An 18,039-nucleotide genomic window follows, 5' to 3' on the forward strand; every position below is an offset into this window, starting at 1 on the left:
GTTGAAAAGCACTGGACCAAGCACGGACCCCTGAGGGACACCGCTGGCCATTTTTCACCAGGATGAGACAGATCCGTCCATTAGAACCTTCTGGATCCTACCCTGCAGCCAGCTTCCTACCCACCTAACTGTCTCATGGTTAAGCCCACAATCCTCCAACTTTCTCTTGAACATCATGGGATACCAGATCAAAGGCCTTTTGGAAGTCTAGGTATATAATGTTGACCTTCACTCTCTTATCCAACTGGCAAGTTACCTGCTCATAGAAGGAGATGAGGTTGGCCTATGGTAGATATAGATAGATGTATGTAGCAGTCTGGATCTGAGCCTTGCATCAGCTGGGGTTTCTGTTCTGGTCCACCTCTATCCTATGGACACATGCATGCATCTCTCGTGCTTTCAGCAGGCAAATATTGGTTGAGAGATTCTCTTTTGACTGCTTAAACGTGCAAGGCAGACTATCTAGACTGGAAACAGAATGCAGGAGCTTCCTTGTTGGCTGAACATAAGACCCAATTGGAGTGAGACTGTACTTGTTTGGGGGTTGGAGGGTTAAGTGAAAAGATGCTATGAAGGAAGTGCTGAGAGACGGACTGAGAAACCCAAACCAGATGGGAAGATAGTGAAGTACCTAAGAAATAGTTTGGTGAGACTTGCCAGTTATGAGCTTACAGAACTAAATACTGGCCTAACTTGACTGCAAGTTTGAAGGAGCTGGTCTGGGGCTCATACCGATTAGTGAAGTGTGTGTGTGTGTGTGTGTGTGTGTGTGTGTATGGAGGTGGGGGTGTCTAGGAGAACCTTGAAGTCTGAGGGTTTTTTTCTTCTTTCCCAGTGCTGAACTAGAATCATTTCAAGAAGTCTTTTTTTTGTCCTCAATGACTATCTGGTAGTGAACTTCCCAAGTTATCTTGGCAAATAATTGGTTAATAAAATCACTTGCCACAGGTGTTTTTTATTGATGTGGTATGTAAGCTGTATCTTCAGTGTGAAAGATGAGCCAAGTCTCTGATAGCGCTACAGTTAGTGCCAGTAAAATACCTATTGTGTTTTGTTGTATTACAAACCATTCCAGAAGATCCTGAAAGCCTGCTAGATCAGTGGTGCTAACCCTGTTTTCCCACGATGGGCTGTGCCTGGTCTGTTTGTGTGCTGGATCTAGCCGGTGGCCTGATGAGTGAGTAGCTGGGAGAGGAGGGAGGCATGGTCTAGCTCTGTTCTGGCGCACAGAGCTTGAGAATTTGGCAGCAAGGGAGGGTATCAAATTCCCCTCTGGCCACTGCTCTGCCACCACCAAATTTTCCATCCCATGGGGAGCCCCACAAGCCAGATGCCATTGCTCCTTGGATCACATTTGGGCTGCAGGCTAGGGTTAGAGCACCCCTAGATTACATTAAAGGAAACTAGTGCTCCGAGTCTAGAGGGAAGCTTCATTTACTAATGCATGTAGACACCAGCAGGATTACTTGTGAGCAGAGCTCTCATTATGAGTCACTTGTTGTGATTTGTCTGTGGTGTACGTGAGACTTAAAGATGAGGCGGTGGGTGAGGTAATGGAGGGGAGAGCTAGTTGGAGTGACTTTGTGTGGTAAAGATGGTCATTCTGCTAAGAAGAGGACTTATGCTTCACCCCCTGCTCATACCCATGCTAAGAGGAGAGGGATACGAGAGGGCAGAGCCCTGAAAACAAGAACAAGAGCTCGCATTTGATGTGAGAGGCACCAGAAACCAGTAATAGAGAATTGAGAAACATAAGTATTGGTACTGCCAAATGACTTCCTAAGCATGCAGTGCACAGAGCTGCAGGTGGTCTTCCCTAATCTTTTACATCCACAATATTACGGTAGCTTTGTCTGAACATTGCTGATGCTATGTCCTCTCTCTCAGTATTCCTAAAAGTTAGCAGTAAACCTGTAGATTCAGGGAGGGTAGTGTTTTTAAATACCCAATGCCATGAATTGCATAGATACCAAAAATGAAGCTTATGCAAGAGCTGACCTCCAGTTTTGGGTAACAGGTAGGGAAAGGAAACTTCGTACGTGCAGGAAAGATGGAAGTATATATTTAAGGCCATATCTATATAGTCACCTTATCCTGTTGTACAGCAACTCCCCCCTCCCCAGCAATGCCATGCTGCTCTGCATGGGCTGCCTTTTAAATTGGAAGAAGTTCAGCAGTGGGGAAACTGCAGGAACTGTTGCAGGGGGAAAACTGTGTGGAGCAATGCAGGGTTCTTGAAGGCACTACTATAGGGTGAGTTTCATTTGTAAATCTGGGCTGATTTAACATGGCAACAGGATAATTGGCATCATCCTCCCAGCCATAACAGTGATGTGCAGATGTGGCTGTGGTGCTTTGTTTAGAAGGTGGCCTGTGAAAAAGCAATAGCATGGTATGTTTGGTGTGTGCCACAGTATGCTTGCTGTGTAGACCTGGCCTCCACCTTTCTAATCTTGGAGACCTCCAGTTGCAGGCAGGGGAGAGCTATATGCTACTTCCAGTTGTGGGACTGTCCCCATCTGTTACTTGCAGAACATTCGTGTCCCAATTCTTACATGCTTCCTACTACTGCTGAAATCTAGGAGCTGTTATCTTCCCTGGATATGACAGATGGGATCTGCATCTGTTGCCACAGTCGTAGCCTACAGCTAGTTCTACGTTCTGCAGACCTTGACTGGAATAGTTGTATGCACTGGTGAAATAAATGTTGGTTGAGAGTTTCTTTCCCTGACTGCACGGCCTGTGGTGGGTGTTGGGGAAAGCTTGGTATGATTAGGAGAAAATGACACGCGTGCATTTTTACAGCAACAACATTTGACCCATTTGGAGCTAGCCCTAAGCAGCCTGGTCCAGATCTGCTTGGTTCTTTTCTTGGTTCATCAAATGTCACTGGTGATCCTTTCCTTCAAGCAACAAGAAGTCCTTCGCCAACAGTACACAGTGATCCTTTTCAGATGGGTAAGGAACTCAACGTCTTGCATTGTACTTGCACTACATCCCCTTTCAAATGCCAGAGCAAGCCGTTGGGAACAAGCATGTACTTATCCCTTAAACAATTACACTAAACCGCGGCTGCCTGCTCGAGAGTAGAAAGGGCTTTCAGTCTCTAGTCTTCCGGCTTATTCATAGTCTGAAGTATGGTTAAGAAAGTTCTGTCGCACTAGCAATTAATATTTAATTAACAAGCTATTTGTGTACATGAATAAAAGACCACTAAATGGTGGTCCCTGCTGTTGTGCTCATGTGCTTGAGGTCTCACTTGAATTACCACCAATTGTGTTTAAACAAGGCACAGCCCATTAAGGCTGCAAAAGAAACCATAGGTCCCTTGGTATTTAGTCAAAGCATCAGTCTTTTGGTTAAGCTTCAGCCCACATCCATATTATTCACTTTTTCGGTGCAAGGGCTGTCAAATAGTTAGCCTTGAGCCAATTCATACTGAGGATTTTCAGCCTTCCCTGACTGAAACACACCCCTCAAACTTCAGAAACTCACGCAAGTAAGGCAGGGCATGGTAGGAGGAAAGGCAAAATTTTATAAGCAGTGATTCTTAAATATCTGTCACTATCTTGGCTTGGACTAAATTTGGGTGTTTAATTTTGACTGAGGTATTTTGGTCCCACTTAGAGCATACTGGACTAATGAAAGAAGTTTAAGCTCCCTCTTCACTCTGTAGTGTACTAAACTGAATTTGTTAGGGCCTAGAAATAACAGAAGAATCGGGCAGAAGAGGGTGAGTAACCTCGGTCGAGGACGCTAACTATCTGTTTATGCTGCATTCAAGCAAAATCTTTTGTTGGTGTGATATTTATATGTACTCCTTATTGAGAGAACTTCCTGCTCTCTCTCATCAAAAATGTGCTGACCCCTTTTTCTTTGCTCTGTTTTCATTTCAGTACTTTTTGGCACTGTCCTCAAGAGCACCAAATGTTTTACCGAAATCTTAATGCTTGGTTTGGAATAGTGGGGTGCCCTCAGTTTCTTTTACTAAAACACAGTATGACAGTGGCTCAGACCTGTGCAAATCTGTCAAGTCCCACACCAGTTATTCCTTACACATCAAATGCAGCATCTCCATTGTATCTTCATTCCCAATGCTGGAAAAACTACCAGAGCCCAGGGAGGAAATGGGATTATAGGGAATGAACTCTGAGGAGTAGAGGATGGGTAATACAGATTGCTTTCTATAATTATGGAAGGGATTATAGTGAGGAGGGTGCTGGGGGGAAGAGGGTGAGGATGAGCTTTTTTTTAAAATGGAGAAAGGTCCTGATCTCTTGGGTCCAAGTTAAGGAGCAGACACAGGTGATACTTGAAACTTTTCGAATGACTTTGAAACCCTCCAGAAGGCCAATATTCAGACAAATGTGTGGGATAAATCACTTTGCATAACCAAATATGATAGCCCATAGTTTTTTGTTTTTTTTTAAAAATCTAACTTCTTACGTCTGTATGGTGGGCCAAGTCCTCCAGCATCCCCCAGTGTGTTGCTCTTTTCCACCAGTTCCCTTTTACCCTTCAGGTTGCCAGAGTCCCCTGGCTGGAGAGCATGTTGCTGTGGGCAGCCCTGGCAATTCTTGAAACTCTCCAGCTGAAAGAGTTGAGACGGGGCTGTATCTGTCTGCAGCTGAAATGCTACTGTTAAACTTTTCAAAACCCATTGTTTCAAATGCTATGCCTCTCCACTTGACCCTGTGTGCAAATTTTAGTTGACATCCTGCCACTCTATTTAAAATTTGGGATTGAACAAATCCCCAAATGCTCTTTTTTTTTTTTTTTAAACGACATTTCACTGTTGGCATTTTCTAGCTGTAGAAAAGGTACCTGCCTTGTATCATGCTGTAATTTTGCACCTTTTTCCTTTCTCCCCACCATTACAGTGCAATATAGCTCGACAGGACATCATTTGAACTATTTCAGAGATTCTTTGTGATAGGCAACTAAAACAGGTGCACTTCTTAATTTCTAAAAAACCAAGGGCAAACTGACTGAACTACCCTGTGCTCAATTGCTGCAGGTGCTCAATTGAAGATCCTAACAGGTGGTCACGATGACTCTGTACAGTCTTTAACCAAAGCAGAGAGAGCTGTAGAAAAATACGTAGTTCATACAATGGAATAACATGAAAAGCTTAGGTCTGTTTGCCTCCCTCACAATGTCATGGGGTGGCTGAAAGGAAAAGGTTAGACTTCTAATAGCTGTTTGTAATCAATAAATTACTTGTGCCCCCATTGGCCATTTGGTAGTGAAAACCATCTTGAAAATCATGGTTTTGGGCTTTTTCTCTTATTCTTTGGAAGTTGGGTTACAGTGCTGCTTTAATTCATTACTTGATACATTCCTTTTTTTCTTTTCTGTTTTAGCATCTAGTACACCAACTGTTTCTATACAACCAGATGTTTCAGGGGGCTGGGACTGGCCCAGTAAGCCAGGTTGGTATGTTACGAACTCCTATGAAGATGAGTTGGTAGGTAGGGGAGAGGATATAGGGAAAACTGGTTCTTTTTCTGTTTGCCAATACAATACAATACTTGCCTTGTTGCACTGATGGAGCAAAAGTAGCTAAGGTTCCTTGATTCAGAAAAGGACCTATTAGAAATCTAGGGGGGGGGGCGGGGGAAGCATGCTTCCTGCACAAGAGGGATGTTAAGCACCTGAAATAGCTGTCAGTTTTGAAGAGGACAGAATTGAAACTCCTAGTTAGAGTAAATAAAGAGCTGTGCAAACACTTTCACAGCATGGAGAGGTTGTGTTATCTTCTACCCAACTTATGCAAAAAAAAAAAAACAACATTATGAGAAGTGAGCACAGCTTCTGCAGTATTTAACATCTCAAAAAAAACCTTGGTTTTCAGTTACACTGATGTGTGAATGGTCTTGGCTTAAATGAGGCCTTGATTTTGAACAGAAACTAGGAAATTTTGCAAGCTTCTCAAGCAGCCAAATGAAGTGTCAACTCCAAACACTCTAGAGACCTAGCTGTGTGTTCTGATATCTAGGTTAGAGAAACACACTACACTAAGACTGTTCTAGCAAAATCATAGTCTTCAAAAGCCACTACACAAAACAAACTCCAAGCTTTTAGCCTCTGAAGCATCTTGCTTCATTGCTTGCTTACAATTGCTGTGGAAGCAGTCAGAGCACAGTGTCTTTCCTGTCTAACCATGCTTTTGCACGGCTGGTGTGTAAAAGAAGCATCTCAAATGTAGGTGAGTGTGGTCAGCGTTTTGGAACCTTTTGTTTGATTAGGATGCTCTGCATATACAGTGCACAAGTGCAATTCACTCAATGTGCACACTAACACAATGGAGCTGTTTGTATTAAAAATGGGATTTCTTCACTTTCCTTTTTTCAGGTGGCCGAAGTATGGGAAGCAAGTCAGCTGCTACCAGTCCTACGGGTTCCCTTCATAGCACTCCGACTCATCAGCCTAAGCCACAAACTCTGGATCCATTTGCTGATCTGGGGACTCTTGGTGCAAGTTTAGCAGGTTTGCTTGTTTTTTAATGATAAAGCCCATGCAATTGGTCAGCTTTGAGGAGAGAAGATGAGTAACTAGGTATTTAAGGCAGATGGACAGGTATTTAAGGCAGATTGCATCAGTTTGCCATGTTTGCACCTTGAGGCTGCTTTTTGTAAACCAATCCTAAGAGGGGAAGGAGGCCAGATTCTTCACAACTATGTAAAGCTAAGACTTATCTGAACTTTCTGAAGAGTCGGTCAGGACTTGACCTCAGACCATGTGAGCTTCTAAGGTATAACGGCACAAGGCAGAAGTTACTTTCCAACAGCCTGGCTTTAGGTTTTAACTTGAAGAGCTGGTGTCCTGTGTGTGTATGGGAGTGGGGAAAGAGGTTAAAGATTTGTTGCCATTGAGTTTGAGTAGGGTTGGGGTGAACGAAGTCTCTTTCTTTTGACCTCCAGAAGCATTTTGGAGCCCCTGGAATTCTGCCTCTTAAGCTGTTTCCTCTTTCTAGGCTTTGATACTTCTTCCCAGGCGACCAGCAGGGAGGTCAGACTTCTAGGGTCCCAATGCAAAGTTCAGTGTTGGGCTTCTCTTTTAGCAGACAACTACACAAATCCATAATCCATAACATAACTTGAACACCCTAGAGCCTTGAGCAATTGTAAGGTTTGCACTAACACCACCCCATGTCATACACAGCTCTGCCTCTGACTTGCTGTTCCATGCATGTCTCCTCTAAGGGTTGGGCCTAGAGTGCCCCCCGCCCCGTGCACACGCACGCACGCACACCTAATCAGAGCCTGCCTACCAGTGACAGCACAGTATCCTTCCAGACAAGTGTTCCCAGCTGGGTTATCCCCGCAAATGAGCTGAGTTTAGGTTTTGGTTGTAAGAAGCTAACTTCCCCCAGTTCAGGTTGTTAGAAGCTGAGTACATTTTTCATTCTCCAACTTCTTATCTCAGTGGAAGAGGAACACAGCATTTTTTTTTTCTTTTTCTCATAACTTTTGCTTTTTGAAGAGCACAGGATGACATGGCTTTATCTGACGTTTGTTTCCTCATCTGCATCAGTATCAGCATGGTTCTGGAATTAGGTTTCCCAGTTCCCTCTGCTGGATTGCTAGTTTCCCTACAGGAGGAAAACATAGAACACACCAGGCATCATGTAAGAGATGCTAATGTGGTATTTTCTTTAGCTGGATTTGCAGCGGAGAGGTAGGGATTAAAAAGAAACAAACCCTCAGAATCCACAATATATGTACCTTTTTTTTTTAAATGTTAAGTAGAGTTAAAATTCTTGGGTCACATGAACTTGACCCAGCTATGCTTATATACACTCAAGCCTGTCTTATATACATCAAAAACTAACTATTTTTGGTAGTATAGAGGACTTTGCAGTATTGCAGCTTATAAGACTTTTGGCTCTTGTCCATAGACAAGTGACATCTACTGAATCTAGTCCAGAAAAGCAACTAGTAAAACTGGTGCCACATATATTAGCCACAAGAAACTGTGATTTCCAATTGTAAGGCATAGGTAGCACACTGGGGGGTATGTGTTCTTTTGTTGGTTGGAGGGCAACTAAGTACAGCAAACCTAATAGGACCCTATGCAAACTTACCAAAGGACAAGACCTGTCTCTGAGCTTGGAAACAAAACAAAAGGGGTGAAAAAAGGAAAATTGGCTTTGTGTAGTTGTCTGCTAAAAGAGAAGCCCAACACTGAACTTTGCATTGGGACCCTAGAAGTTTGACCTCCCTGCTGGTCGCCTGGGACAAAGGTCAAGGTAGATGCTCAAGGTTTCACAACAAATTAATGACTGAGTTGGAAACATACCCCAGTTGTCTGATTTAAAAGCCAGTGCCCAGTTGACTGGAACAAGTTACTAACCTTCTGTCCTTATATTGTAGGTGGTGCTTCATTTGCTAGCAAACCCACCACTCCAACAGGACTAAGTGGAGGATTCCCTCCAATGGGATCTCCACAGAAGCCATCTCCCCAGCCAATGGGTGGTGGCAGCTGGCAGCAAGGTCCTGGCTACTCCTGGCAGCAATCGCAGACCAAGCCCCAGCCAGGCATGCCACATTCTTCTCCCCAGAACAGGCCCAACTACAATGTGAGTTTTTCAGCGATGCCTGGCAGTCAAAATGACCGTGGAAAAGGAATGGCCAATTCTGGTGAGCTTTTAATGTTTGGCTTCCAACTATTAATGGTGCTAATGTAGCTCAATTAAAAACAGATGAACTGCACATTCTCCAAATTGATTCTTTCATGATCTTATGGGGTAGCTACATTTTTGCTTTCTGGGGAAATAACAATTATGAAACTTTATAGGATTGAGAAGCTGCAGCCATAGTTACAAAAATGGCCAGAACGATAGCATTTTCTTTTCACTTGAGTGCTTGGGACACTGGAAACTTGACCCTAGATATTATCAAACCTCCTGAAAGTCTGAGTTGGTTTTTGTAGCTTTTGTTGAGGGCTGGGAGAAGATGAAACCCAAATAGAGATTACTTATCAGAATGAAAAAGCTAGTCATTGTATAAGAACATTGCTTTGGTGGCAGTGTGAAGAAGGTGATGTCTACTTATCCATTTATTTCTTGCAAGTAAAGAGCTTTGGTCTTTTAATTTTTAAGACTCGAAACCAAAAGTGTCTGCTGATTTTGAAGACCTGTTATCTGGTCAAGGCTTTAATGCCCACAAGGACAAAAAGGGACCCAGAACAATAGCTGAGATGAGAAAAGAAGAAATGGCCAAGGAGATGGACCCTGAAAAGTTAAAAGTAAGCTGTGTGGCTTTTTCATTTTTGAGAATTGTGCAGACATTGCTAAGAGGGAAATCCACTGTCAAATGGGGATTGCATTTAAATACTGAACTTGTAGAATTTTTTTTTTTTTTCTTGAATGTTAAGGACAAACAGGGCTGACCTATCAAACCTCCTGATGCCAGAAACCATTCATCTTCTTCTGGTTTAAGCTGTCTCATTCCTGGACCCCAAGCTATATAAATATACTGCACTGAACACTGTTGCCTAGCTGAGCTTCTACCCTAAAACTCTCTCTAGTGGAATTGCATTTAAGTACAGTCTCATGAGCCCACCTAGTTTTCTAGTCACGTTCCATAACAATAGCTGCCATTTTTAGCAAACACATTGAGGTTCAAACCAGCAACCTCCATAGGTAAAGGCTTGAATTATTACTGCTTAATTTAAGACAACAACAAAATCTTTCTAGCTGGGGGTGTAAGTTTCCTGCATAAAGAGGCATCACTAACACCTGCATGGAAAGAGCTGATCAGCTCTGACCCACCATCAAACTTGGTATTTGCCAGTACCACAATCTTAAATTTTATAGTTGATATCTCCCAAAATGTTTTGTATATAGCTTCCCTAAAGTGACTATTCTTCCTTTAAAAAGCTGCTCTGTAGTACATCTGTGCAAATATCTTTTGAACCAAAGCAATCCAGTGCAGTGTGCTCTATCTGTTCTTCTGTCAAACTTGTTCCGTAACTAGAAACAAGTTTTATTCCATCTTCTCAACGCACATTTATGAGGGAAGGAGGCAGCTTGATAGTGTTCAGTAGCAGAAATTCTTCAGTTGTCTTCAAGGAAGAGAACATCCCTTGAATATTCCTGCACCTCTGGACTCCCATCTTGTAGTATGGGTGGGGTGGGGTGTTGTTTTGATCAGTCTCCGTGAAAAACAAGGCAGTTGCTCATCAGTACTAGTGCTGTAGTCTGCCAGTTCAGGGTTGCATTAGTTCTCTACTGAATCTTTCTTTCTCCTCTCACTCCCTCTATGGATTGAATGCCAACATCTCATCTGGGCTTGGAAATACTAGGTCAGCAACTAAATCTGTAGCCATCTGCAGTTACAAAGAGAGGGGGTGAGAACAGCTTAATCAGAAGCCAAGCAGTCTTGACAGAATATGATGAGTGTCAAAACTGTAGCGGTAGGCTTTGGGACAGGTGTGGGGCTGGAGCACAAATGTTGGACGCTAAGTCACGGATTGCAGGTGGTTGGATGTTCTTCATGCTGATTATGTAAAAACCCATACCAGTCCATAGGCTACACCATGGTAACGTGCATGGTTTTTCTCTTTAAAGTATGCAGTATTTGTCTTCCCACCAGTGACTTGTGTAACAATTGAAATTACTACTGATTTCCAAACCCCATGGTCCCTGGCTCTTTTTTTTTCTTCCTCTTCTGTATGTAACCTCAGTGAGTCATCCATGTCAGAGTAATTAAACTATTTCCTTTTTTTTTCTTTCACAGTAATAGGAATATGTATTAGGCATGAAACTGGCAGAAGCTGAGAAACTGCCTAGACCATGTGTAATTTATTTTAGCTACTAGATTAAATTTCTAGTTAGTCAGCAGAAGGGAAGTCTTTAAGACCAAGTCTTCAAATGTTTAAAACAACTTTATGGCCAACCTTTGTACTTCTGCTCTTTGGAAAGAATTGGGAAGACCTAAATTTTTGACGGGTTATGCTCCCAGAAGTGGCTCTTCTGAATTATGGAGCACGATGGCTCCACTTCCCTGGTCTTGCCTTTGATTCCACTACTAGAATACAGTATCTAGGAAAGTAGTCATAAACGTGTATATCGGTGCTGAGATTGGGGTTGGGTAGCTTTTTAATAGGTATAGAATCAGAAAATTAGGGGTGGAAGGGACCTAGGGAGGTCATCTAGTCAAACCCCCTTCTCAAAGCAGGATCATTCCCAACTAGATTATCCCAGCCAAGGTTTGTCTAGCTGAGTCTTAAAAACCTTCAAGGATAGAGATTCTACCACTTGGGTAGTCTCTTCCAGTGCTTTGCTACCTTCCTGGTGAGAGTTTTTTCCCCTAATATCTAATGTAAATTTCCCTTGCCATAACTTGAGACCATTGCTCCTTCGTCTGTCATTTTCCACCACTGAAAACAGTCTAGCTCAGGTGTTGGCAACATTTTTTGGGCACAGTGCCAAAAATACCTGCAACATCAACATGTAAGATGTTGTTGTCATGCCAGGGGCAGATGGCATGGGAGCCGTGAGGGGCCTGATCCTTATTGTGGCAGTGCAGCCCCAGACCCTTTTGCTGCTGTCTGCTCCGAGATGTGTGTGCCAAGCAAAATGCCTTCACGTGTCACGCTCTGGCAGCCGGGGGTTGCCTATCCCTGGTCCAGCTTTTTGGAACCACCCTTCAGGTAGCTGAAGGCTGCTATTAAATCCTCCCCCCCTCCCAGTCTTCTCTTCTCTAGACTAAATGAGCCCAGTTCCCTCAGTGCACAAGTCACGTGTTCCAGCCCCCTAACCATTTTTGTTGCCTTCCACTGGACTCTCTCCAACTTTTCCATATCCTTTTGTAGTTGGGGGCCCAAATCTGAACACAGTACTCTGAATGGGGGAGAAGAATCACTTCCCTTGATCTGCTGGCATTGCTCCTACTAATGCAGTCCAGTATGTCACTAACCTATGCAACAAGGGCACGCTGGTTGCTCATATTCAGCTTACTGTCCACTGCAACTCCCAGGTCCTTTTCTGCAGAGCTGCTGCTTAGCCAGGCAGTCCCCAGCCTGTACCAGTGCATGGGATTGCTCTGTCCTAAGTGCAGGACTTGTCATGACTGAATCTCATGAGATTTCTTTTGTTCCAACCCTCCAATTTGTTGAGGTCTCTTTGAATCCTAGCCCTACTCTCCAGCATATCTACTATTTCCTCAGCTTGGTGTCATCTGCAAGCTTGTTGAGGGTGCACTCTATGCCATCTTCCAGGTCACTGATGAAGATATTGAAGGTATGGTGGTTCCTACCTATTTGCCTACAAAAAAAATGGAAAAATCCATCCTAGAACTGATAGTATGTTAGGATTAGGAAGAAAATTGCCTTTGTGCATGGTTTGACTTCATTGCTACACATCTGGACTGTACCTGTGCAGACTCTTTTTAAGTGGAGGCAAAATGCCAGCACACTATAAAAGATCTGTGTCCAGTTGAGTTACATGGATGCTCTAGGGACTAATGGTGTTTATTCTTGTCCATGTAGTTAATCCAACTCTTATCCTGTCAGAAGTGGTAAAATTATATTATATATATATATATATATTAGCCAATAACTTTCCAGTCTGAGTAATATACTAGAAAACTATTGAATGAAGACCTTCACCCAAAACCACCATTGAAACTAGACTTCCTACTACTCTTATGGGTGATCTTGGCATGGATGCCTATAACATCTTGTTTTCTGGTCTCCCTGTGTTCACATCTGCCTCTTGTTTTAGCCTTGAATCACAAGTTCCTTGGAATGAAGCCTTTATTTGTTTTTTCTGCACTGATTTATGACAGGGACTGTGAAGTGCATGCTGTCTGCCAGAAACGAGCTAGTGTGGTGGTGAACCTGTAAGCTTATTGGTGGGTAGCACTAGGAAGTTGCATTACTTCTGCTTCAGTGGATAGTGTGGGCATCACCCACTCTGCTACAGTACTCCCTACCATGATCAGAGCAGTAGTAGGCACTAAGTAGGTCCACCATGTCCTGCCTAAATCTAGTCTCACTGTCACTAAAGCTGAGTTTTTAACACCAAAGAACTGACTCTAGGAACAGTTTGAGTTGTAAGCATCTGTCAACTTCTTCTAGTCTGGGCTGTTTGCCCCTTGGGCTGTTATCCAGTAGAATCTGTTTCTGGAGGTACCAATTGTAAGAGAGGTATGTTAGAAGACGGAGTAAACACTAGATCTCTCAATTTCCATCTAGAAAAAGGAGGAATACAGTAGAACAGAAGACAAATGGAATGGGGCACACCCTATAGCACGCAAGGGTGGGAAACAACACTGGTTATATCGATGTATGATCTGACTTCTTCTGAAAGTCATATTGTTGCAGTTCCCATGTAAACTAGCATGCTAAAATATAGCAATATCTTTTCTTAACCTGATGGCGCAAAACCTATATCATTGTGCACTGAATTGTCACAAATCTATTTGAGTGCCTGCAGTACTTCAACCCAGCTCAGATGCTGCAGAGCCAGGTTGAAGTAATGCGCTGCTGCTGCTGGTAAAGCACAGGGTTGTTGTGGGGTGGTTTGTTTTTGTTTTTTTTAAACATCTGCAAGCAGCCTTTGGGCTTAACATGGTAAAACTGCCCTAATGGACTGCCGTGACCCTGAAGATCTTGACATGCTTGCGTTCAAAAATCCTATTTGTCAGGTAAATTATAAACCATGATGCTTTTGATATAGGTGGGGGTTATAAACATGTTCAGAAAATCACCCCATCCATCAAAAAATGGATAAGTAAGACTTAATCCCCTGGTTTCCTCAAACTTTAAAAGATGTTAAGGCTTCCAGTCACCTCTTGTTTTATTATAAAAAATATAACTGCCTTTTATGTTGTGATGGGACTACTTTTAGTAAGATTGTGCCTCCAATATTTCCTAAAACCTGGAGGCAAGTGTGGAAGAGCTGCTAGGAAACTTTTGACTTGTACATAAAGAATGGAGGGTGGAAAGGAGTATTTACAGCTTCAGTACCTAATTTATGATTTACCAGCTTTATGTTCTTGTTGAGAAATCCCTCTTTGCGTGTGTGTTTAATTCCTCCTCCTTCCCCTGCCAGATTCTAGAATGGATTGAGGGGAAAGAGAGAAACATAAGAGCCCTGCTGTCTACAATGCACACAGTCTTATGGGCTGGGGAGACTAAATGGAAACCTGTTAGCATGGCAGATCTTGTAACTCCAGAACAAGTAAAAAAGATCTATCGGAAGGCGGTGCTTGTTGTTCATCCCGACAAAGTAAGTATGTTTGTTTGTTTTTTTTCTGTTTTGTCTAAAATGTTCACACGAAAACCAATTGCAAATGGAAGATATTGGCATAAGATGTTAATGCTTAACTAATGCAAACCATTCAATAACAAAACTTATGCAATTTGACTGAATCTTAACTCTTGAAAGGCCAATCCCTTTTTAAATTAACCTCCTCATGTGGCTCAATCTCCCCCCCGCCCCCCCCAGCTCCCAGTTCATACTGGGTACAAACTTTTTCAAGATGTGAGGGTGTTCATATGTAAGGCTCTGGTTCATTCTTACTTTAGACATGATCAGATCATTTGTCTTGTCTTTGTCTATATGATTAGCATTTATCATGCCGCCTCAAAGCATTAATTTATGATGGAAATTATGTTGGAGGAACGTGTCTAAGGAATTTCTTTTCTCTTCTCTAAATGGGAAGGATCTCAGCCCAGGCTATCAGTCTGACAGTAGACATGAGGTTCAAATTTGCCACGTTGCACTTGTGCTGGCAGCCTGTGAGAGCTGGAGAGGTTATGCTTCCATCTTTGAGAGCACAGATGCTTGGAGTTTCCTCCAACTTTGGGCTTGCGGCAATAGGGTTGAGATGGGGCAGGATGCAGTTCACACGCCCATCTTTGAAGTGAGGTTTCTAGGACAAGGCTGCTGCTTCTATTCTTGCGTATAAGAGAGGCCAGTTTTAGCAACCTTGCTCAAACCTGAAGCTTAAAACCCTCATTCTTTCCCTGGGGGTGCAGGGCTCTTTGCTCTGAGGAACCTTAGTATGCTGAAAGGCTGTGGAGAAGCTGAAAGGCCACAAAACTTGTTCAGCTGTAGATGGAGAGCAATCTCATAAAGGCAGGCAGTTCTCTTCAAAGAGTAGCTCTTCAGGTATTTAAGTAAATGGCTAACTGCTTAAACAAGTTCACTTAAATGGTGATTGTATATATAGTTTGTGTCTTACTTACTATTTTGTTTGTCTTCTAGGCTACAGGGCAGCCATATGAACAATATGCAAAGATGATATTCATGGAGCTTAATGATGCCTGGTCAGAATTTGAAAACCAGGGTCAAAAACCCCTGTATTGACATACTGTCTCCAGTCTCTGCTGCGGATCTGTGCTAGTGCTTGTATAGTCTCTTGTCACAACTCTTGAGATTTTCACAGATAAACCAAATTCAGGCTGAAAATTCTGAAGTTGAGAGAATAACCTGTGAGCCTAATACTTATCAGGAAGAACAAAGCTGAGGTTTCCTCATAATTGTAACGAGAATCCTGAAAGCACAGAGGAATTCTTGCCATGGTTCCTAATGGGAGTTGCATAGCTACAGTTTCTTCTAAAACCCAGGGTTTTTCTTTTTAGAATGAGGTTAGGGTGAGGGGAGCAATGTTTTGGGGGTGGGAGGGAAGGTGGAATTGTCCTGTTTCAGGCATGTAAAATGAAAAAGTCAGCTGTATCTTAGATGATTTGAAAGACAACACTGCAATTGAGCCCACTTAAGAAGGATAAGGGTCCAACTGTCAAAGCTCAGATTTTGGAACAGTTTTTCCAAACTTAATTGCTCCAATCCAATGATTTGCTTCTAAGTGCATCTCTAACTGCTTGTATGATTATCCTTGAATAAAGCAGGGCTGAGCACTGGATAACTCTATGGCAACTTACGGCTGTTTAAAGCATAGTACTGTGCTAAACTTCATATTAGAACTACAACAAGGCAGCAAAATGGCCTATAGCATCACAGTGAGTAATTCAAATTAGATGAGCAAGTATTTGACATTGTCCTTGTCTGAATAAATTCAAAATGTCTTGTTTGGGAAATGGTGAATTGAATAGGTGCAGAAGAGGATTCCACACCTGTAAAAGTGAATGCGCACTGCACTTTCTAAGACGCACTTAATATTTAAATAAAGTGTCAGTCATGCTGCTCTAGGAAATTCCTAGATTAGTTGGTTTCCTCTGTGAATGTTAAGACTCTTAATCCATTTACATCCCTCTGGTTTTATTCAGTCCAGCCAACTGTTCAAAGTTTTTTCCAGAGCACTTGGGCAAAAGCTCTTGGCTGGTTACATTTCTGTTACAGCTTTGTTTGGTAAGACCCTAGTGTGCGAGGTCGTCCAGCTCCGTGTGGAATTTGTCTGGTCCTTGAGCTACCGAGAATGACATCTGCTAATTTTTAAAGCTGTATTGGTCCAAAGCAATAACTTCGAGAGGCATCTGTGATTTAAAGTAGAAGTCCTGTAACCTAGTTACAAGACCAACTTTATGCTTTCACCTAGGATCTCTTATTTTCTCCCCTTGTAGAGTAACTAAAACAACAGTTTGATTGTTTTGTTTGTTTGTTTTAAACCAGTGCTTCGTATCTGCTTTAACTTTGACAGTGCGGTTTATGCAGAGGATGGGCAGCAAGGCCTCCTTCCATATTGATTCAGTAACAAGAAGGGTCTATATCTGGTGTGAAAATCTCTGTAAAATGTGTGTTTTTAAAGACAATCCACTCTTTGTTTATGAAACTTACATTTTAATTTTCTAGTGGCAAAACTTTTACTGCAAAGACAGCATGTCGGAGTACACTGCTTTCTGTATAAAGTCATCTTTTTGTTGTATTGGTCCATTATTTATTACTGTTAACTGACAATGCGACACCACCAAACAGGTCTCAATTTTACATAGAAGACCTTCAGATGTTCAAGATAACAGTAACAAACTGGATGTTATTTATTAACATATTATGAAATGTTTTGATCCAGTATGTGCTTGTCTTATTTAAAAGATAATTGGAATGTGAATCATGTTCCTGTGACTTGTTGATTTATTTTGTTTCTCATTTGCATTTGTAGATCTTGTGACCTATGCCTATATAATAAAAGATCTCATTCATGTAACGTACTTTTTTTTTTTTTTTAATATGATGAAAATGACACTGGCTTTGTATCGAGTGTGTCATGGCAAATGGCTCTGGATAACTCAAATGTCCACACAATACAAACCTTCATTAAACTTTCTATAATCTAGCGGAAGGAATCCTACCCAACTAAATTTTGATTATTTACCATTCCCAATGTTTTTATGGATGCATGAAAGTATTAGGACATATGTATCTCAGAATTAGTTAACTATAAAATGTTTCTTGTCATCTGGTAGTGACAGAGCTTATCAATGTTCAGGTTTACTGTTTGACTAAATTATTGTAATATTTTTTTGTAAATATAGTATATACTCAATGAAATGTGACTGGTCTAAACCATTTGTATATATATGTATTAAAAAACTCAAATTAATACATTTGGGTATCCTTTCTGTGCTTGTAAAGGGGGAATATATAGCCAGGCTCATATTTTTAAAACCTGAGTTTTGAGGGAGAGGTGAGGATTTTAAAACGGCAAATTTTTTCTGCAGTGGGGGATTGACTGATATCAAATAGAAATGTTTTCTGCATGGTTTTATACTGATTGAGCTTGTATCCTTTTGATTGTCCCTAAAGTGCGATATATATACCTGAAAGTGTCTCATGCTAGCTGGAGAAACAAATGAACAGTGGTGCTGCTAAGAGTCTTATGCTTTGAGTTGCATTTCATTAAAAGCAAACAAGCTGAAGTAGGAGGATAAGCTACTTGGGCATTTACTTCTAGGAAGGCAAAAATACCTCTAATAGAAGTGCACGTTTGCAAATGTTGAGGCGGGGGTGTTGCATAGAGAATGCTCTTCCATATAGTAACTTTAAAGGGAAAAAAAGAAAAACAACTTTGTCCAAAACTGGCCTGAAATTGCCAGTTCTTGTATTTATAGCTGTGGTCTTTTTAGGGG

The 18,039-nt window shown here is 42.0% G+C and overlaps 1 protein-coding gene across 6 annotated transcripts in view; it reads left to right on the forward strand.

The window, feature by feature from the left end:
* The window catches only part of DNAJC6 (DnaJ heat shock protein family (Hsp40) member C6), a 101,594-nt gene extending 84,133 nt beyond the window's left edge, over nt 1-17,461 (forward strand). For 5 of the 6 annotated variants that reach the window (XM_090048644.1, XM_090048643.1, XM_090048645.1 and 2 more), the window contains 7 exons: nt 2,806-2,958; nt 5,364-5,432; nt 6,355-6,489; nt 8,376-8,642; nt 9,104-9,249; nt 14,063-14,239; nt 15,221-17,461. In XM_090048644.1, coding sequence (XP_089904770.1) covers nt 2,806-2,958; nt 5,364-5,432; nt 6,355-6,489; nt 8,376-8,642; nt 9,104-9,249; nt 14,063-14,239; nt 15,221-15,322 — 1,049 coding nt within the window. In that variant the 3' untranslated portion in view covers nt 15,323-17,461. The remainder of the gene's footprint in view (nt 1-2,805; nt 2,959-5,363; nt 5,433-6,354; nt 6,490-8,375; nt 8,643-9,103; nt 9,250-14,062; nt 14,240-15,220) is intronic. The other variant, XM_090048646.1, reaches the window with a different exon arrangement.
* Nucleotides 17,462-18,039: the final 578 nt, after the last annotated feature.

This window comes from Crocodylus siamensis, chromosome 5 (assembly GCF_052110815.1).
Source record: "Crocodylus siamensis isolate JL-2025a chromosome 5, ASM5211081v1, whole genome shotgun sequence".
Lineage (NCBI taxonomy): Eukaryota > Metazoa > Chordata > Crocodylia > Crocodylidae > Crocodylus > Crocodylus siamensis.